This window comes from Sciurus vulgaris (assembly GCF_902686455.1).
Source record: "Sciurus vulgaris genome assembly, chromosome: 1".
Classification (NCBI taxonomy): Eukaryota; Metazoa; Chordata; class Mammalia; order Rodentia; family Sciuridae; genus Sciurus; species Sciurus vulgaris.
In genome coordinates, this window is record NC_136461.1 from 53,674,132 (window position 1) to 53,699,613 (window position 25,482).

General features: G+C 40.2%; 1 protein-coding gene and 1 long non-coding RNA gene across 2 annotated transcripts; both read right to left on the bottom strand.

The window, feature by feature from the left end:
- Positions 1-577: 577 nt before the first annotated feature.
- LOC306658981 (small ribosomal subunit protein eS21-like) lies at positions 578-953 on the bottom strand. Its single transcript, XM_079136243.1, has one exon. It carries the CDS (start codon positions 899-901, stop codon positions 650-652), a length of 252 nt encoding a protein of 83 aa, XP_078992369.1. The 5' UTR covers positions 902-953; the 3' UTR covers positions 578-649.
- Positions 954-1,451: 498 nt separating this feature from the next.
- Positions 1,452-25,411, bottom strand: LOC306659504. Its single transcript, XR_013763323.1, has 3 exons — positions 25,275-25,411; positions 22,142-22,247; positions 1,452-3,060 (listed from the first exon to the last, which is right to left on the bottom strand). It is a non-coding gene; the product is annotated as an uncharacterized lncRNA (long non-coding RNA).
- Positions 25,412-25,482: the final 71 nt, after the last annotated feature.

A 25,482-nucleotide genomic window follows, 5' to 3' on the forward strand; every position in this document is an offset into this window, starting at 1 on the left:
AATTCCAGCAACTTGGGTGCCTGAGGCAGAAGAATTGCAAACTCAAGGTCAGCCTGGGAAACTTAGAGAGACCCTGTTTCAAAATATAAAATACAAAGGACTGGTAGTGTAGTTCAATGATAAAGTGCCTCTTAGTTCAATCCCCAACACCCGCCCCCCCCCCAACACAACACACACAAAGGCAAAAAAGAAAAAAAAAATGAATGGCACAGCACACACTTTACAGGAAGGATTGACCCATTAGGTTCCATCTTCTTATATATAGTTTATATTTTAAAAACTTGAAGTTGAGCTGCTTGCAGTGATGCATGTCTGTAATCTCAGTGACTCAGGCTGAAGCAGGAGAATTAAACAAGTTTGTGACCAGCCTCAGCATCTTAGCAAGGTCCAAAGCAATTTAGCGAGACACTGTTTCAAAATAAAAAATGAAAAGGGCTGGGGTTGTAGCTCAGTGGTAAAGCATCCCTAAGTTCAATTCCCAGTGCGAAACAAAAACAAAAAATACAACTTTAAAAGAGTCACAAATAAATCACTTATGATCATTTTAAAATTTTTTTTTTTTTTTTTTTTTTTTTTTTTTTTTTTTTTTTTTTTTTTACTTTTCAATATTTATTTATGACAAATGTTCCGCATCCACAATTCTCTCCAGTCAAAAATTCTTTGAGACGATGCCGTCTGCCTTGGCCAATCGGAGAATGGAGTCATCTGACTCACCGATCCTGCGAATGGCCCGGCAGATAGTGTAGGTTTTAAACTGGCCATTAAACCTGCCAGTGACCTTGTCTACCTCGGCCACGTTCATCTGGATGGACGCATGGTCCTTGGGACCCATGATGCGGTTGCTGGCGGAGCATTTCCGCGGCACATAAAGGTCCACGAACTCGCCGGCGTCGTTCTGCATGTTGAAGCGCACCTGCTGCCTCAAAGGCGAGTGCGAGAGCAAAGCAAATTTTGTTTTTAAAGTTCTATTGACAAGTGATAGGTGAATGATTACAGTATTTGAAAACATGTACATTTCCATATGGAATATATACATGTTGTGTATATAATATATAGAATATATAATTTCTAGATTATGACTTCCAACCTATTTTATGCACCTGTGTCAATTTGCAGAATTGAAAACTGAAGCTAGAATGTACACATAAAAGAACCTGAAAATAGAACACGCTATAAATATTACTTCTTTTCTTGCTCCAATAATGCTGCAAGAAGTTATGGACTCATTCATCCAATCATTAATTTTGGCAGTCATGTGTCAGTCACTGTTCTAGGACCCAGGGATACAGGATGAATAAGGCAAACACAGTCCCTTGGAGATGAATAAGAGCAGGCAATTAGAGCCAGACTGCCTGTCTTGAATCCTCTCTTTACTAGGTGTATAATTACTGACAATTCAATGTGTCTCCATTCTGTGACCTGTAAAACAGAGATAATAATAGTACATTGAAAGGTTTGTGTGTTGATTTGTGAAGGGGCAGTGCTCAGTGAATGTTAGGTTTTAATGCGATTCTTGCCCAGCATAATGGCACACACCTCTAACCCCAGTGACTCAGGAGACCCAAGCCAGAGGATCGAAAGTTCCAGGTCAGCCCAAGCAATTTAGTGAGACCCTAAGCAACTTAGCAGGACCCTGTCTCAAATAAAAAATAAAAAGGTCTGGGGATGTAACTTAGTGGTAAAGCACCCCTGGGTTCAATTCCAAGTACAAAAAAAAATTTGTTTTGGATTCTTCACAGAACTTACAGTCCAGTGTGGGGAGAAACGGATAAGAATATTTGTCTGCATTTTACAGGTAAAGAAACCGAGGTTCAGAAAGGTTAAGTAAACTTCCTAAGTCAAATAGATAGTAGGATAGAGGTGAGACTTTGTCCTCTGTCCCAATTGACCTCAAGGCCACTGTCTCTGCCAAACTGAGCAGGCTATTTCATGGCACTTTTTCTCAAGTGCATTTTCCATGACAAAATCCTGTTGGTGTGGGGCAGAGTTTTTAAAAAGGTTTTTATTGGAAGACTTAGAAAAAATTGTAAGAATGCATTTTATAACTCTCCAGAGCCCTTCACTATCTTCAGTCTGTACATGGGGAAGTCCAGTTTCTGTCCCTTTGGATAAAAGAGAGCATCTCTCGCCTCATCAAACCAGTCATCTGAGCTGGGTGTGGTGGCATGCCTGTCATCCCAGCACTCAGAGTCCGAGTCTGGGAGTTCAAAACCAGCCTGGGCAACATGATGAGCTCCTGTCTCAAAGAAAGACAAAACTCAATTGTGTCATCTGGAAGGAACTAAAAATGAGTCCTAGGAAACATCATGTAGGCAGGCCGTGTTTGCCTTAGCTTCAACACAATACAAATGGGTCTTTTGTTGGTTGGTTTTTTTTTTTTTTCTTTTTTTGCGGTGCTGGGTTGTTGGTTGGTTTTAAGTTTTTATGCTCTGGGCACTTTTTTGGGATGAGACTATCAGGTCAAATACAATGGTCTCTGTCTCTTCAGTTAGTAGAGTCACACACAAGAAAAAGAAAAACCAGCCATAGGTTTCTCTCTAAGACCAAACAAGACTCAAGAGAGAGTGAGGAGCAAGCTGGACGGTGAGGGACAAGTAGGCCCTCTGTAGCCAGAGAAGGGAAAGCAAATTACCTAGGGCCTGAGTAAAGCTCTGGAGGTCTGAGAAGGAAAGAGAGCTAGATCAGGGTTTGGGACATGCTGTGCAGGAAGGAACTCTGTGGCAGGCCAGAAGGAGAAGCTCCCAGGAGGCAGGGACTCTTCTTCAATTGGATGCCTGCACCTGTGCCCAGCTAACCCCCAGGGACTACTTGCTGGCTAATTGAACAGTAAAATCTTGCATCTTCCCCATGAGACTGATTCAGTAGGTCTAGGGATTAGCTCTGTGTCACTGTAGGGAAAAGGCTCTTATGAAGTAAAGATAGGTTTATTATGGCTGACTGTTCTGGAGGTTCAAGTCCAAGATCAGGCAACTGCATTGGATCGGGCATCAGGTGAGGACAGCACATCTTGGTGGAAGCAGGAGTTGCCACGTCAGCATATTTGGGCATGTGCGAGCACACCTGGGCATAGGAAGCAGATGAGAGAGGAGGGGCCGGGTCTTAGATTTATAGTTTTCTGTTGAGTCAGGTGACCATACTCTTCTTTTTTTTTTTTTTTTTTGCATTGCTGTTGAACCCAGGGCTTGTGTATGCTAGGCAAGAACTCAACCAACTGAGCTATATTCCCAGCCCCGACCATACTCTTTGAAAACCTCAAATGAAGTGACATTTTCCTGTTTTATTGTGGGGAGGAGGATATAATGTGAACTATCAAAGATTTATTTTAAAATAACCCTGGCAGGTAGAAAACTATTAACAGCATCTATTTGCTAAGTATAGAGATGGACATATATGATTTTTTCAATTAAGATGTATCTTTGAGTATTTTCTTAATAAAATGGTGGGAGAACATGAGCTTGAGTCAGGGATAAATCATGCTAATTGAATCTCAAAGAGAAGTGGATATAAATCTGACTGTCATTTAGTCCATTGTTCTAAGAGGAGGCAGAGGGAGGCAGGAGAGGAATTCCAGGCAGGCCAATGGTTCTGGAAGCAGTGTGTTGGTCAGCTCCAGAGAAGAAGCAGGGGACTTTGCTGGCAGAGCCAGGATGTGGGTTCAACCGGGTTTAATTGACTTAGGAGATTGGTATACTGTCTCTGCATATTGGTAGAAGTCATTAGTCATATTTTTTTTTTCCGTTTTTTTTTTGTTTTGTTTTGGTTTTTTTGGTACTAGGAATTGAACCCAGGGGCACTTTACCATTGAGCTACATCCCCTGCCCTTTTTAATTTTGCTTAGGGTCTTGCTAATTTGCTGAAGTTGCCTCAAACTTGTGATCCTCCTGCCCCAGCCTCCAGAGTAGCTGGAATTAAAGACATGCATCACTGAGTAGGGCTCAATAATAGCTATTCAAAGTATCAAACTCAAAGCCATTGTGAAGAGCAGATCGTATAAATCAAATGTCTTTGTTGAGATGGTAGTGGTTTTATTTTGTTTTGTTCTGTTTTTTGCAGTGCTGGGGATTGAACCTAGGGCCTGGCACCTGCTAGGCAAATTTTCTGCCACAGAGCCACATCCTGGGCCACCATCACACAGTTATTCTGAGACTTACGCTGTATAGCTGTGGAGTGCGGTTGCTTTCCCCTGTAATCCCTGAAACTTAGCAAGCTGAGGCAGGAAGAGCACAAGTTTGAGACCAGCTTTGGCAATTTAGTGAGATTCTATCCTAAAATAAAAAGACTGGGGACTGTAGCTCAATGGTCAAGTGCCCCTGGGTCCAATTCCTAATACTGCAACACAAAAACAAAACCAAAAATATATGCTATACAAAGACTTTCCAAGAGGTATGGTGGCATGAATGATTTTAAGGGAATCAGTAGTTTTTCAGATGTCAGTTTTCAGATGCAATCCTTCTAAAAAGGAGGAAAGGCTGGGTGTGCAGAGAGTCATTCCAGTTTTCCTTTCCCAATTCCTCTTTCATAAACACTCTTTTCCCATTTGATAAGAAAAAAAGCATCTGCACCCCAATCTCATTCTGGTAACTTGCATCAGGTGCAAACCACCTTCCCTGCTCCAAACAGATTCTTCAAAAATACTTAGAATAGATGAAGCCTCTTCTAGTCCAGCCCATGTGCACCCAAAGGACAGCTCGTATTTTCTGCTGACTTGTACACACCCTGTGAAAGAAGGGAGGGGACATCCAGAACATGCTGGCCCCTGCTGGCTCCAGACTCAGTTACATCCTAGAGTAGGGCAGAGACATGATGACAATTTTTATTTAACACTCTCAGTCTTTCTAACCCCTGACTATTGTCAAGGAAACGGAACTGTCACTTCTGAGTCTTATGAGGACACACACACACACACACACACACACACACACACACACAGGGATTGAAACTGGTTGAACATATTAAAGAGAATAATACCACTTTATTTCATTTGGAAACAAATTCTCATCAAGGTTCCCCCCACCCCATTTGAAATCAGAAGTGAGATAGTTGCCATGGAGATGTGGTTTAACATGTTTATTTGAATAGAAAAATGTAGTCAGGTCTTTTCTGATGGAAAAAAAAAAAAGTTTGATTTGGCCCATTGGTTTGACAGTGAGGGCTGACTTTGCCTGTTAGGTGTGTGTTAGGTGAACATCTTCCATAAGTCAAATGAGCTAAAAATACAGCACCAACATTTAAATAAAATATATTCAAATTACAATGGAAGGAAAATGCCTAGTCAAGAATTTTATTACCTAAGACATTTTGAAATTGATAATATTTTAATATTCTTACTCTTTCTGAATAGAGCAGCTAATCAAACTGCTTCAAGGTGAAAAAGTAACAGGTATGATTTAATAATTGCCTGATAATTCTTGAGAAACGTGTGTGTTTGTGTGTGTGTGTGTGTGTGTGTGTGTGTGTGTAGTACTGGGAATTGAACTCAGAAGTGCTCTACTACTTTGCTACATCCCCAGCCCTTTTTATTTTTAATTTTGAGCCTCACTTAATTGCTGAGGTTAGCCTCAAACTTATGACTCTCCTGCCTCAGCCTCCTGAGTTACAGAGATTACAGGCATGGGCCACTCTATCTGATTCAAAGAAAGCTTTTTTGATTGAAATGAAATTCAGAAAGTAAATGATTCTCACTCACAACTGGACAATGAATCCTTTTCTAAAATGCTTTCTAGTTCTTTACAACAGAATTCAGAATTCTTGAAATATTAAAGTTTTGACCAAAAGACCATTGATAAATGAATTTACTTAATTAATTAATTAATTTTTGGTATGGGGGATTGAACCCTGGGGTGCTTTACCACCACTGAGGCACATCCCCAACACCCCCCCCACGCCATTTTTCTTAAAAGAAAGGTCTCACTAAATTGCTTATTATTTGAGTTGTTGAGGCTGGCCTCAAAGTTGTGATCCTCCTGTCTCAGCCTCCGGAGTTACTGGAATTAGAGGCATACTCACCACACACAGTGATAAATGAATTTTAATGTTAGATCACTCTGAAGTTTTTGGAATTGTTGTAACAAAACTTGTATTTCCATCCTCTGATTTTCATGAGCAAGTTTTCTCAACACTCATAACTATGAAAATAGAAATTAGAGTAGAATTAAGCTGTGTATGGTGGCACACATCTACAATTCCAGAAACAGAGAGGTTGAAGCAGGAGGATTGCTGAGTACATTAGTCTTCTAAAAGTCTTCTAAAAACAAAAATATAGGGCTGGGGAGATAGCTCAGTTGGTAGAGTGCTTGCCTTGCAAGCACAAGGCCCTGGGTTCGATCCCCAGCACTGCAAAAAAAAAAAAAAAAAAAAAAAATATATATATATATATATATATATATACCATAAAAAAATGAGGGAAAGTAAAAGTAGAAATGTTGGTTCAGTGTGAAAATGCATTGATGTAAAAATTTGGCTGTCGTAGAAGAACTTGCTCATGTAATTTTCTTCTTTGATTGAGTGATTGATTGACTGATTGATTTTTGGATGCTGGGACCAAACCCAGCGCTTGGCCAGCGCTCTACCACTGAGCTACATCCTCAGACCCTGCTCATGTGATTTTCAAGAGGATGATGATGGCTATCAGTTTGCAATCTTTCATACCTGTGGGTTTTTGCATTCATGGATTCAAGCAACCTCAGATGGAAAATATTTTCTTAAAGTTTCATCTGTACTCAACACATACAGAATTTTTTGGTCATTATTTTCTAAACAGTCTAGTACAATAAATATTTACACAGTATGTACATTGTATTAGATATTATAAGTAATCTAGAGACATTTAAAGTATATGGGAGTATATGGGAGGATGTGCATAGGTTATGCAAATACTCTAGCATTTTATGTTTATTTTGAAATTTTTTAAATTTATAAATAGAAAATATTGCTGGGCATGGTGGCACAGGCCTATAATCCTAGCAACTTGGGAAGTTGAAGTAGGAGGATCTCGAGTTCGAGACCAGCCTCAGAAACTTGGTAAGGCCCTAAGGAACTTATCAAGACCCTGTATAAAAAATTTAAAAAATAAACCAGATGCAGTGGGCATGCCTGTAATCCCAGGGGCTCAGGAGGCTGAGGCAGGAGGATTGGGAATTCAAAGCCAGCCTCAGCAATGGCAAGGCACTAAGCATCTCAGTAAGATCCTGTCTCTCTAAATAAAAATACAAAATAGGGCTGGGGATATAGCACAGTATTCAAGTGCCCCTGAGTTCAATGCCCAGTAAATTTAATACCCAGTACCAAAAAGAAAGGAATAGAAAATATATTGGAAGAAAAAAAAGTATACAGGCTTCTATATACATGTATGAATTCACCACAGTGAATCTCACCATTATGTACATCCACAAGACTGGGATCCTAATTAGAATAAGATATATTTCATGCTTGTTTAAATATATCAAGATAAATTCTTCTGTCATGTGTAATTAAAAAGAACAAATTTTAAAAATCACACAAAAAAGTACATAGCCAAGTTTTTACTTCAGGACCTTCTCAAATCCTCACTTGTTCACTAATCCACAGAATAAAAAACTTTGTCAAAAATATTCAGCCACCCCTTTTCTATCAAGCTTGCTTTTTTTTTTTTTTTTTTGTGGTGCTGTGCTGGAGATTGAACCCAAGGCCTTGTGTTTGACAGGCAAGCACTCTACCAACTGAGTGCTTCCCCAGTCCTGCTACATCTTTTTTGTTGTTATTCTTTTAGTTATACATGACAGTAGAGGGTATTTTGACATATCATACATACATGGAGTATAGCTTCCCATTCTCGTGGTCGTGCATGATGTCGAGTTATACTAGTTATGTATTCACATATGTTTGCTACATCTTTTAACCAGTCAATTGAGTCCACAAACTGCCAACTTGGCTCAACAAACTGCATTACCTGATCCATGATTACCTGCCCATGCAAGCTACCCCTTGAGATGCAAGAGACAAGTAGTAGTAGCCCATGAGTAGAATGAGGAATTCTTTTTTCTTGTTTCTTTTTTTTCCCCATATGAGGAATTGACCCCAGGGCCTCATGAATGCTAGGTAACTGCTCTACCACTGAGTATACCTCCAACCTTTCTACCATTTTATATAAGGGACTTGAGAATCTTCTGATTTTTGTGCCAGGACTTTTCATAGATATTAAGGGATGACTATGCCGATGAAATTTACAGGAGTGATTGAAGTTTTATTTTAGAATGTTAGAGTTTATAGTGTGGCTGGGAATTATACCCCTTGCAATATTTTATATTTGTAATGTACAATTTTAACAATGTCAAAACATGTCAGGGTTACATGATTTAAAATTGTTTTAGGAGGCACTGAGGCACAAGACTTCAAAGTCGGGTGGACTAGAGGGAGGCTGCGTTCCTTGTCACTCCATAACTTGGGTTTCGAGTAGAGGACATCTGTTTCTTGGTGAGGCAGTCTTTGCTGCTTATCCATCCCCTGCTGTTTACCCCATTTGTCTACTGCGATCACCTGCAGTCCGCCGGCATATCGACACCTTTTTGAGTGCAGATTGCTCACTGTCTGGTTCCTACCATTGCCATTTGCCTGCCACTTGCCTGTCCATCTCCTGCCTTTCACCTACCCATCACCCACTGCTGGAAGTTCACCTCCCAATCGTCTGACAGCAGTCAGCAGACTGACCTCCTCAAAAAAAAAAACAAAACAAAACCCAAACTGAAATCCTTGAAAATGAAGGAAACAATAAACCAAATAAAAAACTCAATGGAAAGCATCACCAACAGATTAGACTTGGAAGATAGAACCTGAGATAATGAAGACAAAATATTTAATCTTAAAAATAAAGTTGCCCAAACAGAGAAGAGGGTAAGAAATCATGAACAGAACCTCCAAGAACTATGGAACATCATGAAAAGACCAAATTTAAGAATTAATGGGATTGAGGAAGGCACAGAGATACAAACCAAAGGAATGAATAGCCTATTCAATGAAATAATAGAGAAAATTTCCCAAACCTGAAGAATGAAATGGAAACTCAAATACAAGGGGCTGGGGATATAGCTCAGTTGGTAGAGTGCTTGCCTGGCAAGCACAAGGCCCTGGGTTCAATCCCCCGTACCCCCCCTCCAAAAAAAAAAAAGAAAATCAAATACAAGAGGCTTACAGAACACAAAATGCACAAAATCACAACAGATCCACACCAAGGCACATTATAATGAAAAATGACTAACATACAAAATAAAGATAGGATTTGGAACGCTTCGAGAGAAAAGCATCGGATTACATATAGGGGAACACCAATATGAATATCAGCAGATTTCTCAGCCCAGACCCTAAAAGCTAGAAGGGCCTGGAACAACATATTTCAAGCTCTGAAAGAACATGGTTGCCAACCAAGAATCCAATACCCAGCAAAACTAACCTTCAGATTTGAAGACAAAATCCTTCCATGATAAACAAAAGTTAAAAGAATTTACAAATGGAAAGCCTGAACTACAGAATAGTTTCAGCAAAATATTCCATGAGGAGGAAATGAAAAACAACAATGTAGGTCAGCAAAGGGAGGAACTACCTTAAAGGAAAAACCATTCAAAGGAGATACCAAGTCAAGTTAAAAACCAAAAATAAGCCCAAATGACTGGGAATACAAACAATATCTCAATAATAACCCTGAATGTTAATGGCCTAAACTCGTCAATCAAAAGACATAGACTGGCAGAATGGATTAAAAAAAAAAAAGACCCAACAATATGCTGCCTTCAAGAGACTCATCTCATAGAAAAAGACATCCACAGACTAAAGGTGAAAGGATGGGAAAAAACCTACCACGCACACGGACTCAGTAAAAAAGTGGGGATTTCCATCCTTATATCAGATAAAGTGGACTTCAAGCCAAAGTTAGTCAGAAGGGATAAAAAAGGACATTTCATACCGCTTAAGGGAACCATAAATCAGGAAGACATAATGATCATAAATATTTCTGCCCCAAACAACAGTGCATCCATGTACATCAAACAAATCCTTCTCAATTCCAGGAATCAAAGAGACCACAACACAATAATTCTGGGTGACTTTAACACACTGCTGTCACCTCTGGATAGATCTTCCAAACAAAAACTAAACAAAGAAACCATAGAACTCAATAACACAATCAATAACCTAGACTTCACAGACATATATAGAATATTCTATCCATCAATGAGCAAATTCACTTTCTTCTCAGCAGCACATGGAACCTTCTGGAAAATAGACCATATGTTATGCCATAAAGCAGCCCTTAGGAAATGCAAAAAAATAGAGATACTGCCTTGTGTTCTATCAGATCATAATGTACTGAGAGTAGAAATCAATGACAAAATAAAAAACAGAAATTACTCCAACACCTGGAGACTAAATAATATGCTATTGAATGAAGCATGGATAACAGAAAACATCAAGGAGGAGATAAAAAAAAAAATTCTTAGAGATAAATGAGAATGGATACAACATATCAAAATCTCTGGGAAACTATGAAAGCAGTACTAAGAGGAAAATTCATTGCATACAGTGCATTCAAGAAAAGAATAAAAAGTCAAGAACTAAATGACCTAACATTACAACTCAAAGCCCTAGAAAAAGAAGACAACAATACCAAAAGTAGTAGAAGACAGAAAATAATTAAAATCAGAGCTGAAATCAATGAAATTGAAACAAAAGAAACAATTCAAAAAAATTGACAAAACAAAAATTGACTTGGAAAAAGTGAACAAAATAGACAAACCTTAACCACACTAACAAAGAGAAGGAGAGAGAAAACTCAAATTACTAAAATTCATGATGAAAAAGGGAATATCATGACAGACACCACTGAAATACATATCATAATGAGAAGCTACTTTGAAAATCTATATTCCAACAAAATAGGAAATACCGAAGACATCAACAAATTTCTAGAGACATATGCTCCTCCCAAACTGAACCAGGAGGACATACACAATTTAAACAGATCAATATCAAGCAATGAAATAGAAGAAGCCATCAAAAGCCTACCATCCAAGAAAAGCCCAGGACCAGACAGATTCTCAGCTGAGGTCTACAAGACCTTCAAAGAAGAACTCATTCCAATACTTCTCAAAGTATAGAAAATACTAGAAATAGAAAAGGAGGGAACCCTACCAAACTCATTCTTTGAAGCTAATATCACCCTCATACCCAAACCAGAAAAAGACACATCAAGGAAAGAAAATGTTAGACCAATATCTCTAATGAATATAGATGCAAAGCTCCTTAACAAAATACTGACAAACTGTATCCAAAAACATATTCAGAAGACAGTGCACTACGATCAAGTGGGGTTCATCCCGGGAATGCAAGTTTGGTTCAACATCCGTAAATCAATAAATGTAATCCATCATGTCAATAGACTTAAGGATAAGAATCATATGGTTATTTCCATTGATATAGAAAAAGCATTCAATAAAATACAACACCCCTTTATGCTCAAAACACTAGAAAAAATAGGAATAGTAGGAACATACCTGACATTGTAGAGGCTATTTATGCTAAGCCCACGGCCAACATCATTCTTAATGGAGAAAAACTAAAAGCATTCCTTTTAAAAACAGGAACAGGACAGGGATGTCCTCTTTCACCACTTCTATTCAACATCATCCTGGAAATACTAGCCAGAGCAATTAGACTAAAGAAATTAAAGGGATACAAATAGGAAAAGAGGAACTTAAGCTGTCACTATTTGCTGATGACATGATTCTCTATTTAGAGGATCCAAAAAACTCCTCCAGAAAACTTCTAGACCTCATCAATGAATTCAGCAAAATAGCAGGCTATACAATCAACACGCATAAATCTAAAGCATTTTTATACTTAAGTGATGAAACATCTGAAAGGGAAACGAGGGAAAAAACTTCATTCGCAATAGCCTCACAAAAAATAAAATACTTGGGAATCAATCTAACCAAAGAGGTAAAAGATCTCTACAATGAAAACTACAAAACATTGAAGAAAGAAATTGAGGAAGACCTTAGAAGATAGAATGATCTCCCATGTTCTTGGACAGGCAGAATTAATATTGTCAAAATGGCCATACTTCCAAAGGCGCTATACAGATTTAACACAATTCCAACTAAAATCCCTGTGACATTTCTCATAGCAACAGAAAAAGCAATCATGAAATTCATCTGGAAGGACAAAGACCCAAAATAGCCAAAGCAATCCCGGGCAGGAAGAGAGATGCAGGGGGTATCACTATACCAGACCTTAAACTTTACTATAGAGCAATAGTAATAAAAACGGCATGGTATTGACACCAAAATAGACAGGTAGATCAATGGTACATGATAGAAGACATGGAGACATACTCACATAAGTACAGTAACCTCATACTACACAAGGGTGCCAAAAACTTACAATGGAGGAAAGACAGTCTCAACAAATGGTGTTGGGAAAACTGGAAATCCATATGCAGTAAAATGAGATTAAACCCCTATCTCTCACCCTGTACAAAATTCAACTTAAAATGGATCAAGGATCTGGGAATTAGACCTAAGACCCTTCACCATATAGAAGAAAAAGTAGGCCTGAGTCTCCATCGTGTTGGCTTAGGACCAGATTTCCTTAACAAGACCCCCATAGCACAAGAAATAAAAGCAAGAATCAATAAATGGGATAGATTCAAACGAAAAAGCTTTTTCTCAGCACAGGAAACAATTAATAATGTGAAAAGAGAGCCTACAGAGAGGGAGAAAATCTTTTCCACACACACTTCAGATAGAGCACTAATCTCCAAAGTTTATAAAGAACTTAAAAAACTTTACACCTAAAATACAAAGAACCCAATCTATAAATGGGCTAAGGAAATGGGCAGACACTTCACAGAAGATATACAAGTGATCAACAAATATATGAAAAAGTACTCATCATCCCTAGTAATTAGAGAAATGCAAATTAAAACCACCCTAAGATTTCATCTAACTCCAATTAGAATGGCTATTATGAAGAACAGGAGCAACAATAAGTGTTGGTGTGGATATGGGGAAAAAGGTACACTCATACATTGCTGATGGAATTCAAATTGGTGCAGCCACTCTGGAAAGCAGTATGGAGATTCCTCAGAGAGTTTGGAATGGACCCACCATTTGACCCAGCTATCCCACTCCTTGGTTTATACCCAAAGGACTTACAATCAGCATACTACAGTGATGCAGCCACATCAATGTTCATAGTAGCTCAATTCACAATAGCTAGATTGTGGAATCAACCTAGATGCCCTTCAATAGATGAGTGGATAAAGAAACTGTGGTATATATACACAATGGAATATTAGCCATAAAGTAGAATAAAATTATGGCATTTTCTGGTAAATGGATGAAGTTGGAAAATATCATGCTAAGTGAAATAGGCCAAGCCCAAAAAAACCAAAGGCTGAATGTTTTCTCTGATAAGTGGATGGCAATATATAATGAGGGGGAGTTGTGGGAAGAAAAGAAGAATGAAGGAACTTTGGATGGTATAGAGGTAAAAGGGGTGGGAGGGGGTGGGGATGGAAAAAAAGCTTGAAAGTCCCCTGATATATATGTGAAAAGAATTCCTCTTCCTCCTCCTGCTTTAGTAATAAAGGCTGGAAACTGGTGTATCATCCTTACTTGCTTTTTACCTAAGATCTGACCAATTTATTCTATATCCTGGGTAAGCCTTATATTCATTTCTTCTCTTTCAACTCCCCTGCCACTGTGTTATGTGTTGAAAACTTTGTGACCTGGTATGGTGGTGCACATCTGTAATACCAGCAATTTAGACAGTTTTTTGGGGGAGGGGCCAGGGGATGGTATTGGGGATTGAACCCAGAGAGGCTTTACACTGAGGTAGTTATCGTGGGCTGGGGATCAAACCCAGGGCCTTGCACATGCTAGGCAAACACTTTACCACTAAGCTACATCCTTAGCCCTTCTTTTTGTTTTTTTTATTTTGGGACAGAGTCTTGCTAAATTACTGAGGCTGGTCTTGACCTTGGGATCCTCCTACCTCAGCCTTCCTCTAGCTGCTGAGATTGCAGGTGTTTGCCACCATGCCCCGTCATACCAGTAATTGGAGGGGCTGAAGCAGGAGGATCGAAAATTTGAGGCCAGTCTCAGCACCTTAGCCAGATCCCATCTCAAAATAAAAAATAAAAAGGACTAGGGATGTAGCTCAGTGGTAAAGCACCCGTGGTTCAATCCTCAGTAGCAAAAAAGATCCTAACTTCCTTTTCTCTCTCTCTCTCTCTCTCTCTCTCTCTCTCTCTCACTAGAGATTGAATCCAGGGGCGCTTTACCACTGAGCTACATCCTTAGCTCTTCTTATTTTTTATTTTGATATGGGGGTCTCACTACGTTGCTTAGGGCCTGGCTAAATTGCTGAGATTGGCTTTGAACTTGTGATCCTCCTGCCTCAGCCTCCTGAGTCACTGGTGTTACAGGAGTGTGCTGCCACTCCCAGCTGTCTTTCTTTTTTTATGTATTTGCATATATTTATACTTTTTTAATGTGGAAGAAACAAGTTTAGTATGAAAATCTCATGGAATCTGAAGCATACATTTTATTCTCAAACCCTAGTTAATTTGGAACTCCCTCTTCTGTTTCTGTTGAACAGTTTCCTGGCAGAGTGTGTGTGTGTGTGTGTGTGTGTGTGTGTGTGTGTGTGTGTGTGGGGGTGTGTGTTTGTTGGGGATTGAACCCAGATGTGCTTTGCCACTGAGCTACATTCCCAACCCTTTATTTTAATTTTTAATTTTGAGTCAGGATCTTGCTAAATTGCTTAGAACCTTAATAAGTCGCTGAGGTGGGCCTTGGAACTTGAGATCCTTCTGCTTCAGTCTCCCAAGTGCCACCACACCTGTCCTGGCAGAGCCACTTACACTACTTCTGATCCCGAATTCTTTGTATCTGATAATGTACACGTAAGTCAATGAAATCAAAGACTCTTGACCACCTTTCTGTCTTCAGGACTGACTCAGTGCTCAATGAATACTGTCGAATGAATGAGGCAAAACCAGATACTGGGATTCGTCTAGTTTCCAGAGATTAGCCTTGAGGTGGCTCAGCCTCTACACCAGTCCTGAATGCTTCCTTATCTGTGGATTTCCTTTTACTTTAGACAATAAATTCTTTATTGCTTAAATTGGTTTCTGTTGAATTTTCTATTGTTTGCAGGTAAAGCATCCTGATATAGGCTCACAATAAAAATTAATCTTAGCTATAGAAAAATTTTAGTTACAATTTTTATACATCATAGTTGAAAAGTTATTTTTTTTTCATTCATTTCTTCTCCTTTATGTGTGTGTGTGTGTGTGTGTGTGTGTGTGCGTGTGTGCGCGTGTGGTACTCGGATTAAACCCAGGGGTGCTCTTCCAGTGAACTATGGCTCAATCCTTTTTTAATTTTTATTCTGAGACAGGGCTTCACTAAAGCCGTCCTGGATGACCTTGAACTTGCAATCCTCCTGCCTTAACCTCCTGAGTAACTGGGATAATAGGCATGCATCACTATACTCAGAAGGACTAAGATTCTTTTTGCTTGACTTTTAAATAATTCAAATTCAAGTTGTTGTTGCTGTAGTTGTTTTTATGGCGAACCTAATAACTAATTTACTGTTGACCAAAAATTGCAGGAGGTCATTGTCTTGGATTGCTCCCCTGCACTAGGTCCCTAGAGACCAGGCAAAAAATCAAATGGAGTCACTCATACTAAAGTTCTATGTCACCGTGCTGGAACTAAACGATTTATCTGAACTTCTGAGAAATCAGGATTATATACATACAGCCAAGTTTTCAGATGGGACAGTTTGTATGCACATGATAACCAAGTGCCCTCTTTAATCCTTACACAAAAAAAGTAGCCTGAAACAACCCCATTGTTACTAATCATTTATTTCCTATTTTCCTGTCTCCCTGTCCCCACCTTTAAAATAACCAAAATATTTTTGTTTTTACTTCTGCTTTCTTCAGTCCGTTTCTGTCTAAAAAGCCTACTCAGAAGCAGGGATGCCTATAATCCTAGCCCCTTGGTAGGCTAAGGAAGGAGGATAAGCCTGGGAGGTGGAAGTCAGCCTGAGCAGCATAGGGAGACCCCACACCAAAAAAGAAAAAAGTCTCTGCTTGCCCAAAAAGACTTGTTGGTACACCGGATCCATTCTTGTGATATGCTCCATTCAGGGGTCTTGCTACTTCTCTAGGTCCTACCTGGAAAGGGATCCAATCCTTCTCTGTATTTGGAACTTCCCAACTCAGGTACTGTTTCTGCCTTCCTGTGGAGTCTCAGTCCTGGAGTGTAAATGTCACAGGACAAGGGTGGTCCTTGGCATATGTGACAAAAAAGAATTTCAGTATATGTCAATCAGTGAGAGATTTAGTTAGGAAAGAAAATACACATTTAAGGGAGAATATGGACTATTTAAGGAAAAGACATCTTTTGGAGTAAAGTAAAAATACACACTCAGATTGCGGGTCATCTTGAGAGTGAGAAACTTTTGGAGTAAAGCATGGACACACAGTTCAGGGAAGATGCAGGCCATCTCAAGAGGGAGAGACAGCAATGCCATGGTGTTGTTGCCCAAAGCTTGGTCCTTGTCCCTGCTGCCAATCCAATAACAAGGACACGGTTTTGAGAAAAAGATAAAAGAAGTCTTATTGCTTTACTAGCAAAGGAGAAACACAGGGGACCCCTGTCCCAGAGGCTGTGATTCTGCTCATCAACAGGAACAGGGGGCTTTTAAAGAGGTGACTCAAAAGCTACATTCTTTATGGCGGAGTAATATTCCATTGTATATAATATGCCACATTGACTCCATGTACAAACAGAGAAACAACATGTATCCCATTTGTTTACAATAAAAAAAAAAAAAAAAAGAATTTCCAAATGGTCAATGTATAAAAGAAGGTGAGAAGCATTGGCAAATTTGGGGAAAGGTGGTCAGAGTTGAATTAGAAGAGGTTTTATACGACAAATGAGGAATCTGAACTACAACCTTCAGCCTACAGAGACACCTGGAAACTTTGAGCATAGAATTAATATGATTATATTTCAGGATGATCACTCTGGGAATGAATTTGAGAAGGAATAAAGGTACACAGGGAGATCAGTTAAAAAAAAAAAAAAAGCAAAAGCTACATTCCACATTTTCTCTGTTGGAGTTGTAATTCACTTGTTAATTTGGGAGGTACTCATTTCTGAGATCTTCTGGTGCCATCCCCATGTCTGAATTACTTTGTTCCTATGGTGTGTGTGTGTTCAAGGATGGATAACTATGCCTAGGATGGGAAGAAAGGTAATCCTGTTTCCTCTAAGATTAGGGCAGGAGAGATTAGGGAGGAGCAGGGAAAGAGGAACAGAAAGAGACTGTCCATTTTAAAAATAAGTTGCAGTGGCAGAGCAGCAAGGGTTTCTTCAAAGCACAAAGAGGAACACTGTTACAGTACGGGTTGTCAATGTTTGCAGAGGGACAGTAGTTAGGAACTGGACTAGAGGTGGAGCCGGGATGAAGTAATGTCATTTTGCCCCAGTTTTTCTATGACTTAGACATTGCCATCCTGTTACTCTTTTGCAGACAAGGGCATGGGTCAAGGGCAAGGGTCAAGGGTGAGGGTATGGTTGTGGGCTGGGTTGCTCAGGAATGCTTGTTTTGCATTTCAAAGGTTCCTGGGTGTTTCCTGCGGTTCAACAGCTCATCTGGCACTTCTCTTTTGACACTCAATATGTCTTAGTTTTTTTATATCCTCAAATTCCTATCTTATAAATAGGCACTCAAATTCTTTTTTTCTTTTTCTTTTTTTTTTCAGGGAGTCACTTCCACTTAAGTTCTCTTCCCTGTCCCTTCTCCCTAGTCAGGGGATTTTTCCAAGTCAAGGAGGTAAGGAGCAGAGAGCCTTAAACCATTTGCAAGCTGCCAGGTCAATTGTATTGTCCAAATACCACATTTTCCCCACTTCTCCTATGGGCCTAGTCGAAAACTAAAAACCAAGAATAGACTTTTGGTTTCTTTCTTTCTGCTGTGTTATCTTGTCCTTAAGCAAATGGACCTATTACCAGAGTTCGAGGCCAGAGGCCAGAAGAGATCCCACAAATAAGGTCTAGTCACTCGCCCCAAAAACCAAACGGAAAAGGTAATGGTGAAAAACATGAAAGGAGGGCTGGGGTTGTGGCTCAGTGGTAGAGCACTTGCCTGGCACGTGCGAGGCACTGGGTTCAAGTCTCAGCAGCACCGCATATAAATAAATAAATAAAATAAAGGTTTGTCAACATCTGAAAAAAACTATTAAAAAAAAAAAAAAAAACCTGAAAGGAAGTTTAAGCAGCAAGCTACACTTGGAAGACAAGGGGACCCACATCCTTAGAGCTGTTATCATGGGGCTGACAATGACTTTGAGGTCCTGGAGAAAGAGAAATGGGGGCAAAGGTGTGGGGGGAGTGGTCTGCATAGCTGGAGGGATTGCACAGCTGCCCCAGAAGGTGATCTGGACAGGGTGTGATCCATCCGTCATTATCTCCAGATTGGTCAGGCAGGCTCCAACCCTGAAAAGAAAGTTTCCGGTTGCCTGAGGGGTAACTTGCACTCAACACAAGATGTTTATCAAATCAGACCTTGTTCCTAGAAACCAAGGTTCTGGGATTCTTCTGGGAGCAAAGAAGATGGATGCAAAATTGAGGAAGAAAGCGAAGTAGGTAAGTCCCGTTTTTTTTTTTTTTTTTGACACTGGGGATTGAACCCAGGGGCGCTGAATCACTGAGCCACGTACCCAACTTTTTAAAAAATATTCTAGTAAGAGACAGGGTCTCGCTGAGTTGTTTGGGGCCTCACTAAGTTGCTGAGGCTGGCTTTGAACTCATGATCCTCTTGCCTCAGCCTCCTAAGCTAATAATATTATAGGCATGTACTACCTCTCCCGACCCAAGTCCTAATCCTGTTTTTAGCTACCCATCAGACATTTGCAAGCAAAAATAGTCTAAGTCCTTGTTACAATCATAAATTTCTTAGCTGCTGCATGAAGGAGGAGGAGAATCATGGGGTGAAAAATGGAAAACACTAATCTGCCATACAAGGAATGGATCCAGAAGAAGGGACTTTTTGTCATTGTTGTTTTGTTTTTCTGATACTGAGGCCTGAACTCAGGGATGCTTTACTCCTGAGCTACATCTCTAATCCTTTTTATTATTTATTTTGAGGCAGGGTCTGGTTAAATTGCCCAGTCTGGCCTCAAACTTGTGATTCTCCCGCCTCAACCTCCCAAGTCCCTGGGATGAGAGGAATGCTCCACCAGACCCGACTGGCATACTTTTTATTTTAACACAGGTGTCACTAAATTGCTGAGTGTGGCTTTGAACTTATAATCCTACGGCCTCAGTCTCCAGAGGAGCCAAACCAATTTCTACTGACATGATAATAAAGTTCCTTCTGCTATAATCTTTACACAAAAAGAGTAACCTGAAATAATCTGATGTTCATTAATTATTTTTTCCCTATTGTCTTATTTTCCTGTCCCCACTATACAAAGAAAGTAACTTTGAAATGACCAAATTCCTTTTTGTTTTTGACTTTGTTTCTGCTTTCTTCAGCTCTTTTGTACGAAATTGATCTCTTCTGCTGAGCTCATCGGAGCCCTGTTCTCCCATCCCTCAAAACTGGGGATCAAATCCAAGGGTGGTCTCCACTGAGCACAAACCCAGTCCTTTTTATTTCATTTTATTGGTACTGAGAACTGAACCCAGGGGCACTTTACCACTGAGCTGAACCCCTAGCCCTTTTTATATTTCTCTTTTGAGACAGAGTTCCACTAAGTTGCTTAGGCTCTCAACAAAGTTGGTGAGGGCTGGCCCTCAGTCCCAGTCCCAGGGGTCACCAGGATTACTAGTGTGGGCCACCCATCTGGCTCAACAGATCACTATTCTACTTTATGGAATGAAGTGATGACAGATTCTAGAATGAAAAAATAAAGCCAATTCAAATCAATCATGGTAGCCAGGTATGGTGGTGAATGTCTATAATTTCAGAAATTTGGGAGGCTGAGGCAGGAGGATTACAAGTTAGAGGCCAGCCTCAATCATTTAGCACTGGCTCCAGGCAACTTACTGAGACCCTGGGAAAGTAGCTTGGTAGTAGAGCCCTTCTGGGTTCAATTCCCAGTACCCCCCTCCCCCAAAAAAAAATGAAAAAAGGAAAAAAAGAAATTCAATTACTGTTGTGTTGAGGCAGAGTCCCATAGATGGATTGATGATAAAATGCTAATTTTAATTTTCACTGCCTTTTTTGAAGGCCAAACTTAAAAGGAGGTTCCCGCAGGTGGGATTTCCTTTACCAACCCAGCCCTAATGAGCTTGACTTGTGCAGAATAAACTCGTATTCAGTTCCAGTCCCTCCATCCAGCTTGGATAGTAAGAAAGCTGCATTTCTCCTGGCAGTTAACTTTGCACAGAGGAAAGACATGTCTAGACACCTCTGATTTCCTGGCAAGTCTACTAACTCAAGGTGACTTCTAGAAAGAGTTCTGCTATTGATCGTGGTTGGAAAGATGAGTGAAGAATGTGTAAGTTTTTTTTTTTTTTTAGCGTTTCACAGTGAAAAGAATGAATGTGGGCATTCAACTTCTTCAGTTCCTTAGAGAGTGCACCTTTCAAGTAGTTAGTATAGGAAGGGGTCCCCCTCTTCTCTCTTTCTCCCTTTTTTCTTTTTCAATAATGGGGGTTAAACCCAGGGCACTCTACCACTGAGCTGCATTCCCAGCCCCACTTTTTTTTTTTTTAACTTTTTATATTGAGACAGGTTCTATCTAAGTTTCTGAGGCTGGCTTCAAACTTATTATCCTTCTCCTCAACCTTCCTACTTGCTGGGATGAGGCATATGCCACTGGTGCCTGGCTTCTTGAAAAGATTTGCAAATAGTCTGTTATTCATGCAGAATAATGGGCCATACCAGGTAAATATGAGGAGGAATGCTTATTTCTTTCCTCCCAGTTCTTTTTAAAAACTTTTTTTCCTGTTTTTGGCCTGAGAGAACAAACTTGTAAAATAAATGCTGTTGCTTGTTTTCAATACTGCTAAGATATTGTAGGTTAATAACCATATGGGTTGATAAAATTTGGGGCTAATGATTTACCTTTAAAAATGTACTGTGATATGTATATTATTTCAAAATACACTCTACTGTCATATTATAACTAAAAAGAACAAATCAAAAACTTAAAAGAGAAAAAAGAATGTACTATAAACCAGGTATGGTGGCAAATACCTGTAATCCCAGTGACTCGGGAGGCTGAGGCAGGAGGATCAAAAGTTCAAAGCCAGCCTTAGCAATTTAGTGAGGTCCTAAGAACTTAGTGAGACCCTGTCTTAAAAAATAAAAAAAAAAGGATCTGGCATTGTGACTCAGTGGAATAGTGCTTGCCTAGCATGTGTGAGGCACTGGATTCAATCCTCAGCACCACATATAAATAAAGGTCCACTGACTACTAAAAAATATTTTTAAATGAAATGAAAACAAATTTTAAAAAAGACTAGGAATATGGCTCAGTAGTGAAGTGCCCCTGGGTTCAATGCCCAGTACAAAAAAAAAGAAAAAGAAAGAAAGAAAAGAACATACTGTGGTACTGTGGTCACAAATAATACAAGTCAGGCATCAGTCCTTTATCTACCATTTATTCTTCTCATTACCACCTTTTGGGTTTTTGAATATTTGTTAATTGCCTACAGGGAGGAAGGAGCATGGGCACACACTAGGACAGATCTCCTTTCTTTTCCTTTTTTCCTTTTTTTTTTTTTTGAGGTACTGGTGATTGGTGCAGATCATAAAGCTCATACTGTAGATGGCTTGCCTAGCATGCACAAGGTCCGGGGTTTGAATCCCAAGCACCACCGTAAAAAAAAAAAAAAAAAAAAAAAATTCTCTTCACACATGCTAGGAAAATACTCCACCATTTAGTTACATCCCCAGCTATTTTTATTTTTGAGTCAGGGTCTTGCTAAATTGCCCAGGCTGGCCTTGAACTTGCTGTCCTCCTGCTTCCACCTCTGGAGTCTCAGAAATTAAAGATGTGTCAGGGTGCCCAGCCTTCATTCCATTGTTATTATTTTTTTTCCTTAATTTTGGCATCTTCAGTCACTGGCCTTTCTCTTACCTGTCCTGAGAAGTTTCACGGAAAACAAAGAGAGAAAGATCTTCCCTCCTTCGTTCAGCAGGCAGCCAGCTCTTCAAAGCTCACCACACCCTGCATTCTACCCATGCTGGTGGAGGCCACAGACAGTGAGATGAAGTCAGTGTGAACAGGAGTGTTTTCAGATTTCCCTTACTGTAATAAATAATTGAGATATCTGGGCATAGTAGTGGTTCAGGCCTGTGATCCCAGCTACTTCAAACGTTGAAGCAGGAGGATCCCAAGGTCAAGACCAGCCTCAGCGACTTAGGGAGATCCTGTCTCAAAATAAGAATAAAAAGGGCTGGGTATATAGCTTAATGGTAGAGCATGGCTGGGTTCAATCTCCAGTACAAAAAACAAAAACAAAAACAAAACTTTTCATTTACTAAGTACCTTCCAAGCACCAGGGAGCCTATTGGGTGCTTTGTTATGTTATTATCTGATTTATTTTTTGAATTTCATGAACTAAACTCAGAGAGGTCAAATAATTGGCCCATGGTTAATGGTGATGATGATGTTTATAATTGAATGCTGATTATATGCTCAGCACTTTGCTTAGTCCTTCATATAGTGGTTTCATTTAAGCCTTACTACAAGTCTTTGATGTGGATATTTTCTCCTTTTACAGATAAGCCAACTAAAACTCACAGATATCAAGAGGCTTGCGGAGTTAGTGAATGTTGCTGTAGTGATTTTTTTTTTCTTGCACCAAGGATTGAACTCAGGGGACTTAACCACTGAACCACATCCCCAGCACACCCCCCGCCCCCTTTTTTTATTGTACTTTGAGACAGGGTCTCACTGAGTTGCTTAGGGCCTCACTTTTGCTGAGGTTGTCTTTGAACTCATGATCCTCCTGCCTCAGCCTCCCAAACCACTGGGAATACAGGTGTGCGCCACTGTGCCTGGCTGCTGTAGTGATTTGATCCTATACCTGTGTTTGATACAGAAGCCTGTTTCTTCCTCTTCTGTACTCCCAAGTCAGTCGTGGAGCTGAGGAACCTAGAGGTGACTATGTACACAGTGGTCCATTGAGGGCCTTTTTGTGATAGTAGGTTCCAGTGTCAGCTGGGTTTCTCTGATGTGTTACTATTCTTTCTGTTTCATAATTTAAGTTCCTAAAATATAAGTTCCTAGGACCTTGTAGGTAGCTAGTACTGCTCCATCATATTATAAAGTGATGTTGATAAAGACATTTCAAAAGCAGGCAAAAGAACCAGGTCATAGCACAGGGTAGGGGCTATGATTCATCTAGTTTACGTGGGCTAAAAGTAAGTTTTTTGTTTTATTTTGTTTGTGGAGGTGCTATGGAATTGAACCCGGGGGTTTTCTACCACTGAGCTACATCCCCAGACCTTTATATTTTTATTTTGAGACAGGATCTTGCTAAATTGCCCATACTGACCTTAAACTTGGGATCCTCCTACTTTACTCTCCCAAATTGCTGAAATTCCAAACCAGTTCCAGGCTCCACCAAAACCAATTATTATTATTATTATTATTATTATTATTATTATTATTGGTACTGAGAATTTAACCCAGGGACACTTTACCACTGAACTATATCCTCACCCCAGTCCTTTTTTAATTTGTTTTAAGGGTCTCCCTAAGGTGCTGAAGGTCTTCCTAAATTGCTGAGGCTAGCTGCAAGCTTGTAATTCTCCTTCTTCAATCTCCAACATCATTGGATCGCAAGGTCTGGACCACTGTACCTGATTCAGAATCAATTCTTTTTTTTTTTTTTTTTTGTTTGTTTGTTTGTTTGTTTTTTTGGTACCAAAGATTGAACCCAGGGGTGCTTCACCACTGACTACATCCCCAGGTCCCCAAGCCTTTCTATTTTTTATTTTGAGACAGGCTGTCATTAATTGCTTAGGGCCTTTGCTAAATAGCTGAGGTTGGCCTCAAACTTGGGATCCTCTTGCCTCAGCCTCCAGGATCTCTACAAATACCGGCTTATGCCACCACCTCTGGCAGCAAAAACGTGTTAGCAAGCCCTCCAGGTGATTCAGATGCATGCTCATGTCTGACAGGTGCACAGAAGTATCTGCTACATATTATACTATATATAGCAGAAAGAAGAGGGAAAATGTAAGCAATGCCTTCTCCCCCAGAAGCCCTTCTTTTTCTTTGATGCAGTGAAGGGCTGAAGGCGCTCAGTATATGGTCTGCAACACACTCTGAGCTATGTTAGGACTTTGGTCTATGGTATAAATGCTCGTGTAAAGGTTGGTTTCCTGGGTATGGGGTCTGGCCAATTCTGTGCTTTGGAAGAGAGGGACTATGTGGTAGGATACTAGGTCAAGCTCTACCCCTTGCTCCACAACAGAAACAGAGCAGCCAGGAATTTAGAGGAGGTTCTTCTTCACGCTGTTACAGGTAGTGGCCCACAGAACTCTGCAATGGATTCCCAAGGAGCAGGCAGCCTGTGGAAGTAAGGGGAAGGAGGGAGTCTAGGCGGAATGGAAAGGCGTGTGGAAGGAACCTGCGCCCTTGCTGTAGGTTTTTTTTTTTTTTTTTTTTTTTTTTTTTTTTAACTTTATCCTGCAGTGGGGAAATATAACATTGATTTTTTTACTTCAGCAATATTTCCAGCAACTATATGGAAAACAGAATGGCGCCAAAGACGGAGACTTAAGGGCTTATGGCACTAGTTGGGGTGGGAAATTGGAGGGCTCTGGGTAAGCCGAGTGCAGAATGAAGAAAATACGGGTTGGGATGTGCGGGGCGCGGCGGGCAGAGACAGCTTCCATTTGCACTAGGCGAGTTGTGGGTGCGGGGCCAACATCTTAGACGGAAATCCTGGAATCAGTTGACATTACTCTAAAGTTCCTGAGCACACGTGAGTGACAGCCCCTCCGTCCTTCTTTCCCAAGGCTCCCGGGCTTTGGAGTATGACAAGGGTTCAAAATTGCTTCTGGAACATAATTGCTATGCGCGCAGCGATTGGTTCAGTGGTTCATGGCTCTATCCCAAGTGCCCAGAAAAGTGTCTGGCACATAATAGGCGCTCACCAAAACTCTGCTGAATTATGAATAAAGGAATGAATGGTACCACTCTAAGACTCCTTTTCTCATCTGTATCTGAAAGGTTGTTGAATAATGAAATCACATACCTTCGAACTTGACATACAAGAGACGCTCAACAAGTTGTATTTTTCCTTTCCCTTCACAATAGATCCTGGGCAATACAAAAAAAAGGGGATTTCTTTCTCTTGCGTGGTCTCCACCTCTCTTCGCCCCCGCAGCCCCCACTGGGTCGCGGGGAGCACGTGGGCCCGGGAAGGCGGGGTGGGGAAGTGGAGGGGGCGCGGGCCGGTGGTT

Excerpts from the sequence above, each read along its gene's own strand:
- LOC306658981 (XM_079136243.1), bottom strand. The coding sequence starts at position 901 with ATGCAGAACGACGCCGGCGAGTTCGTGGACCTTTATGTGCCGCGGAAA.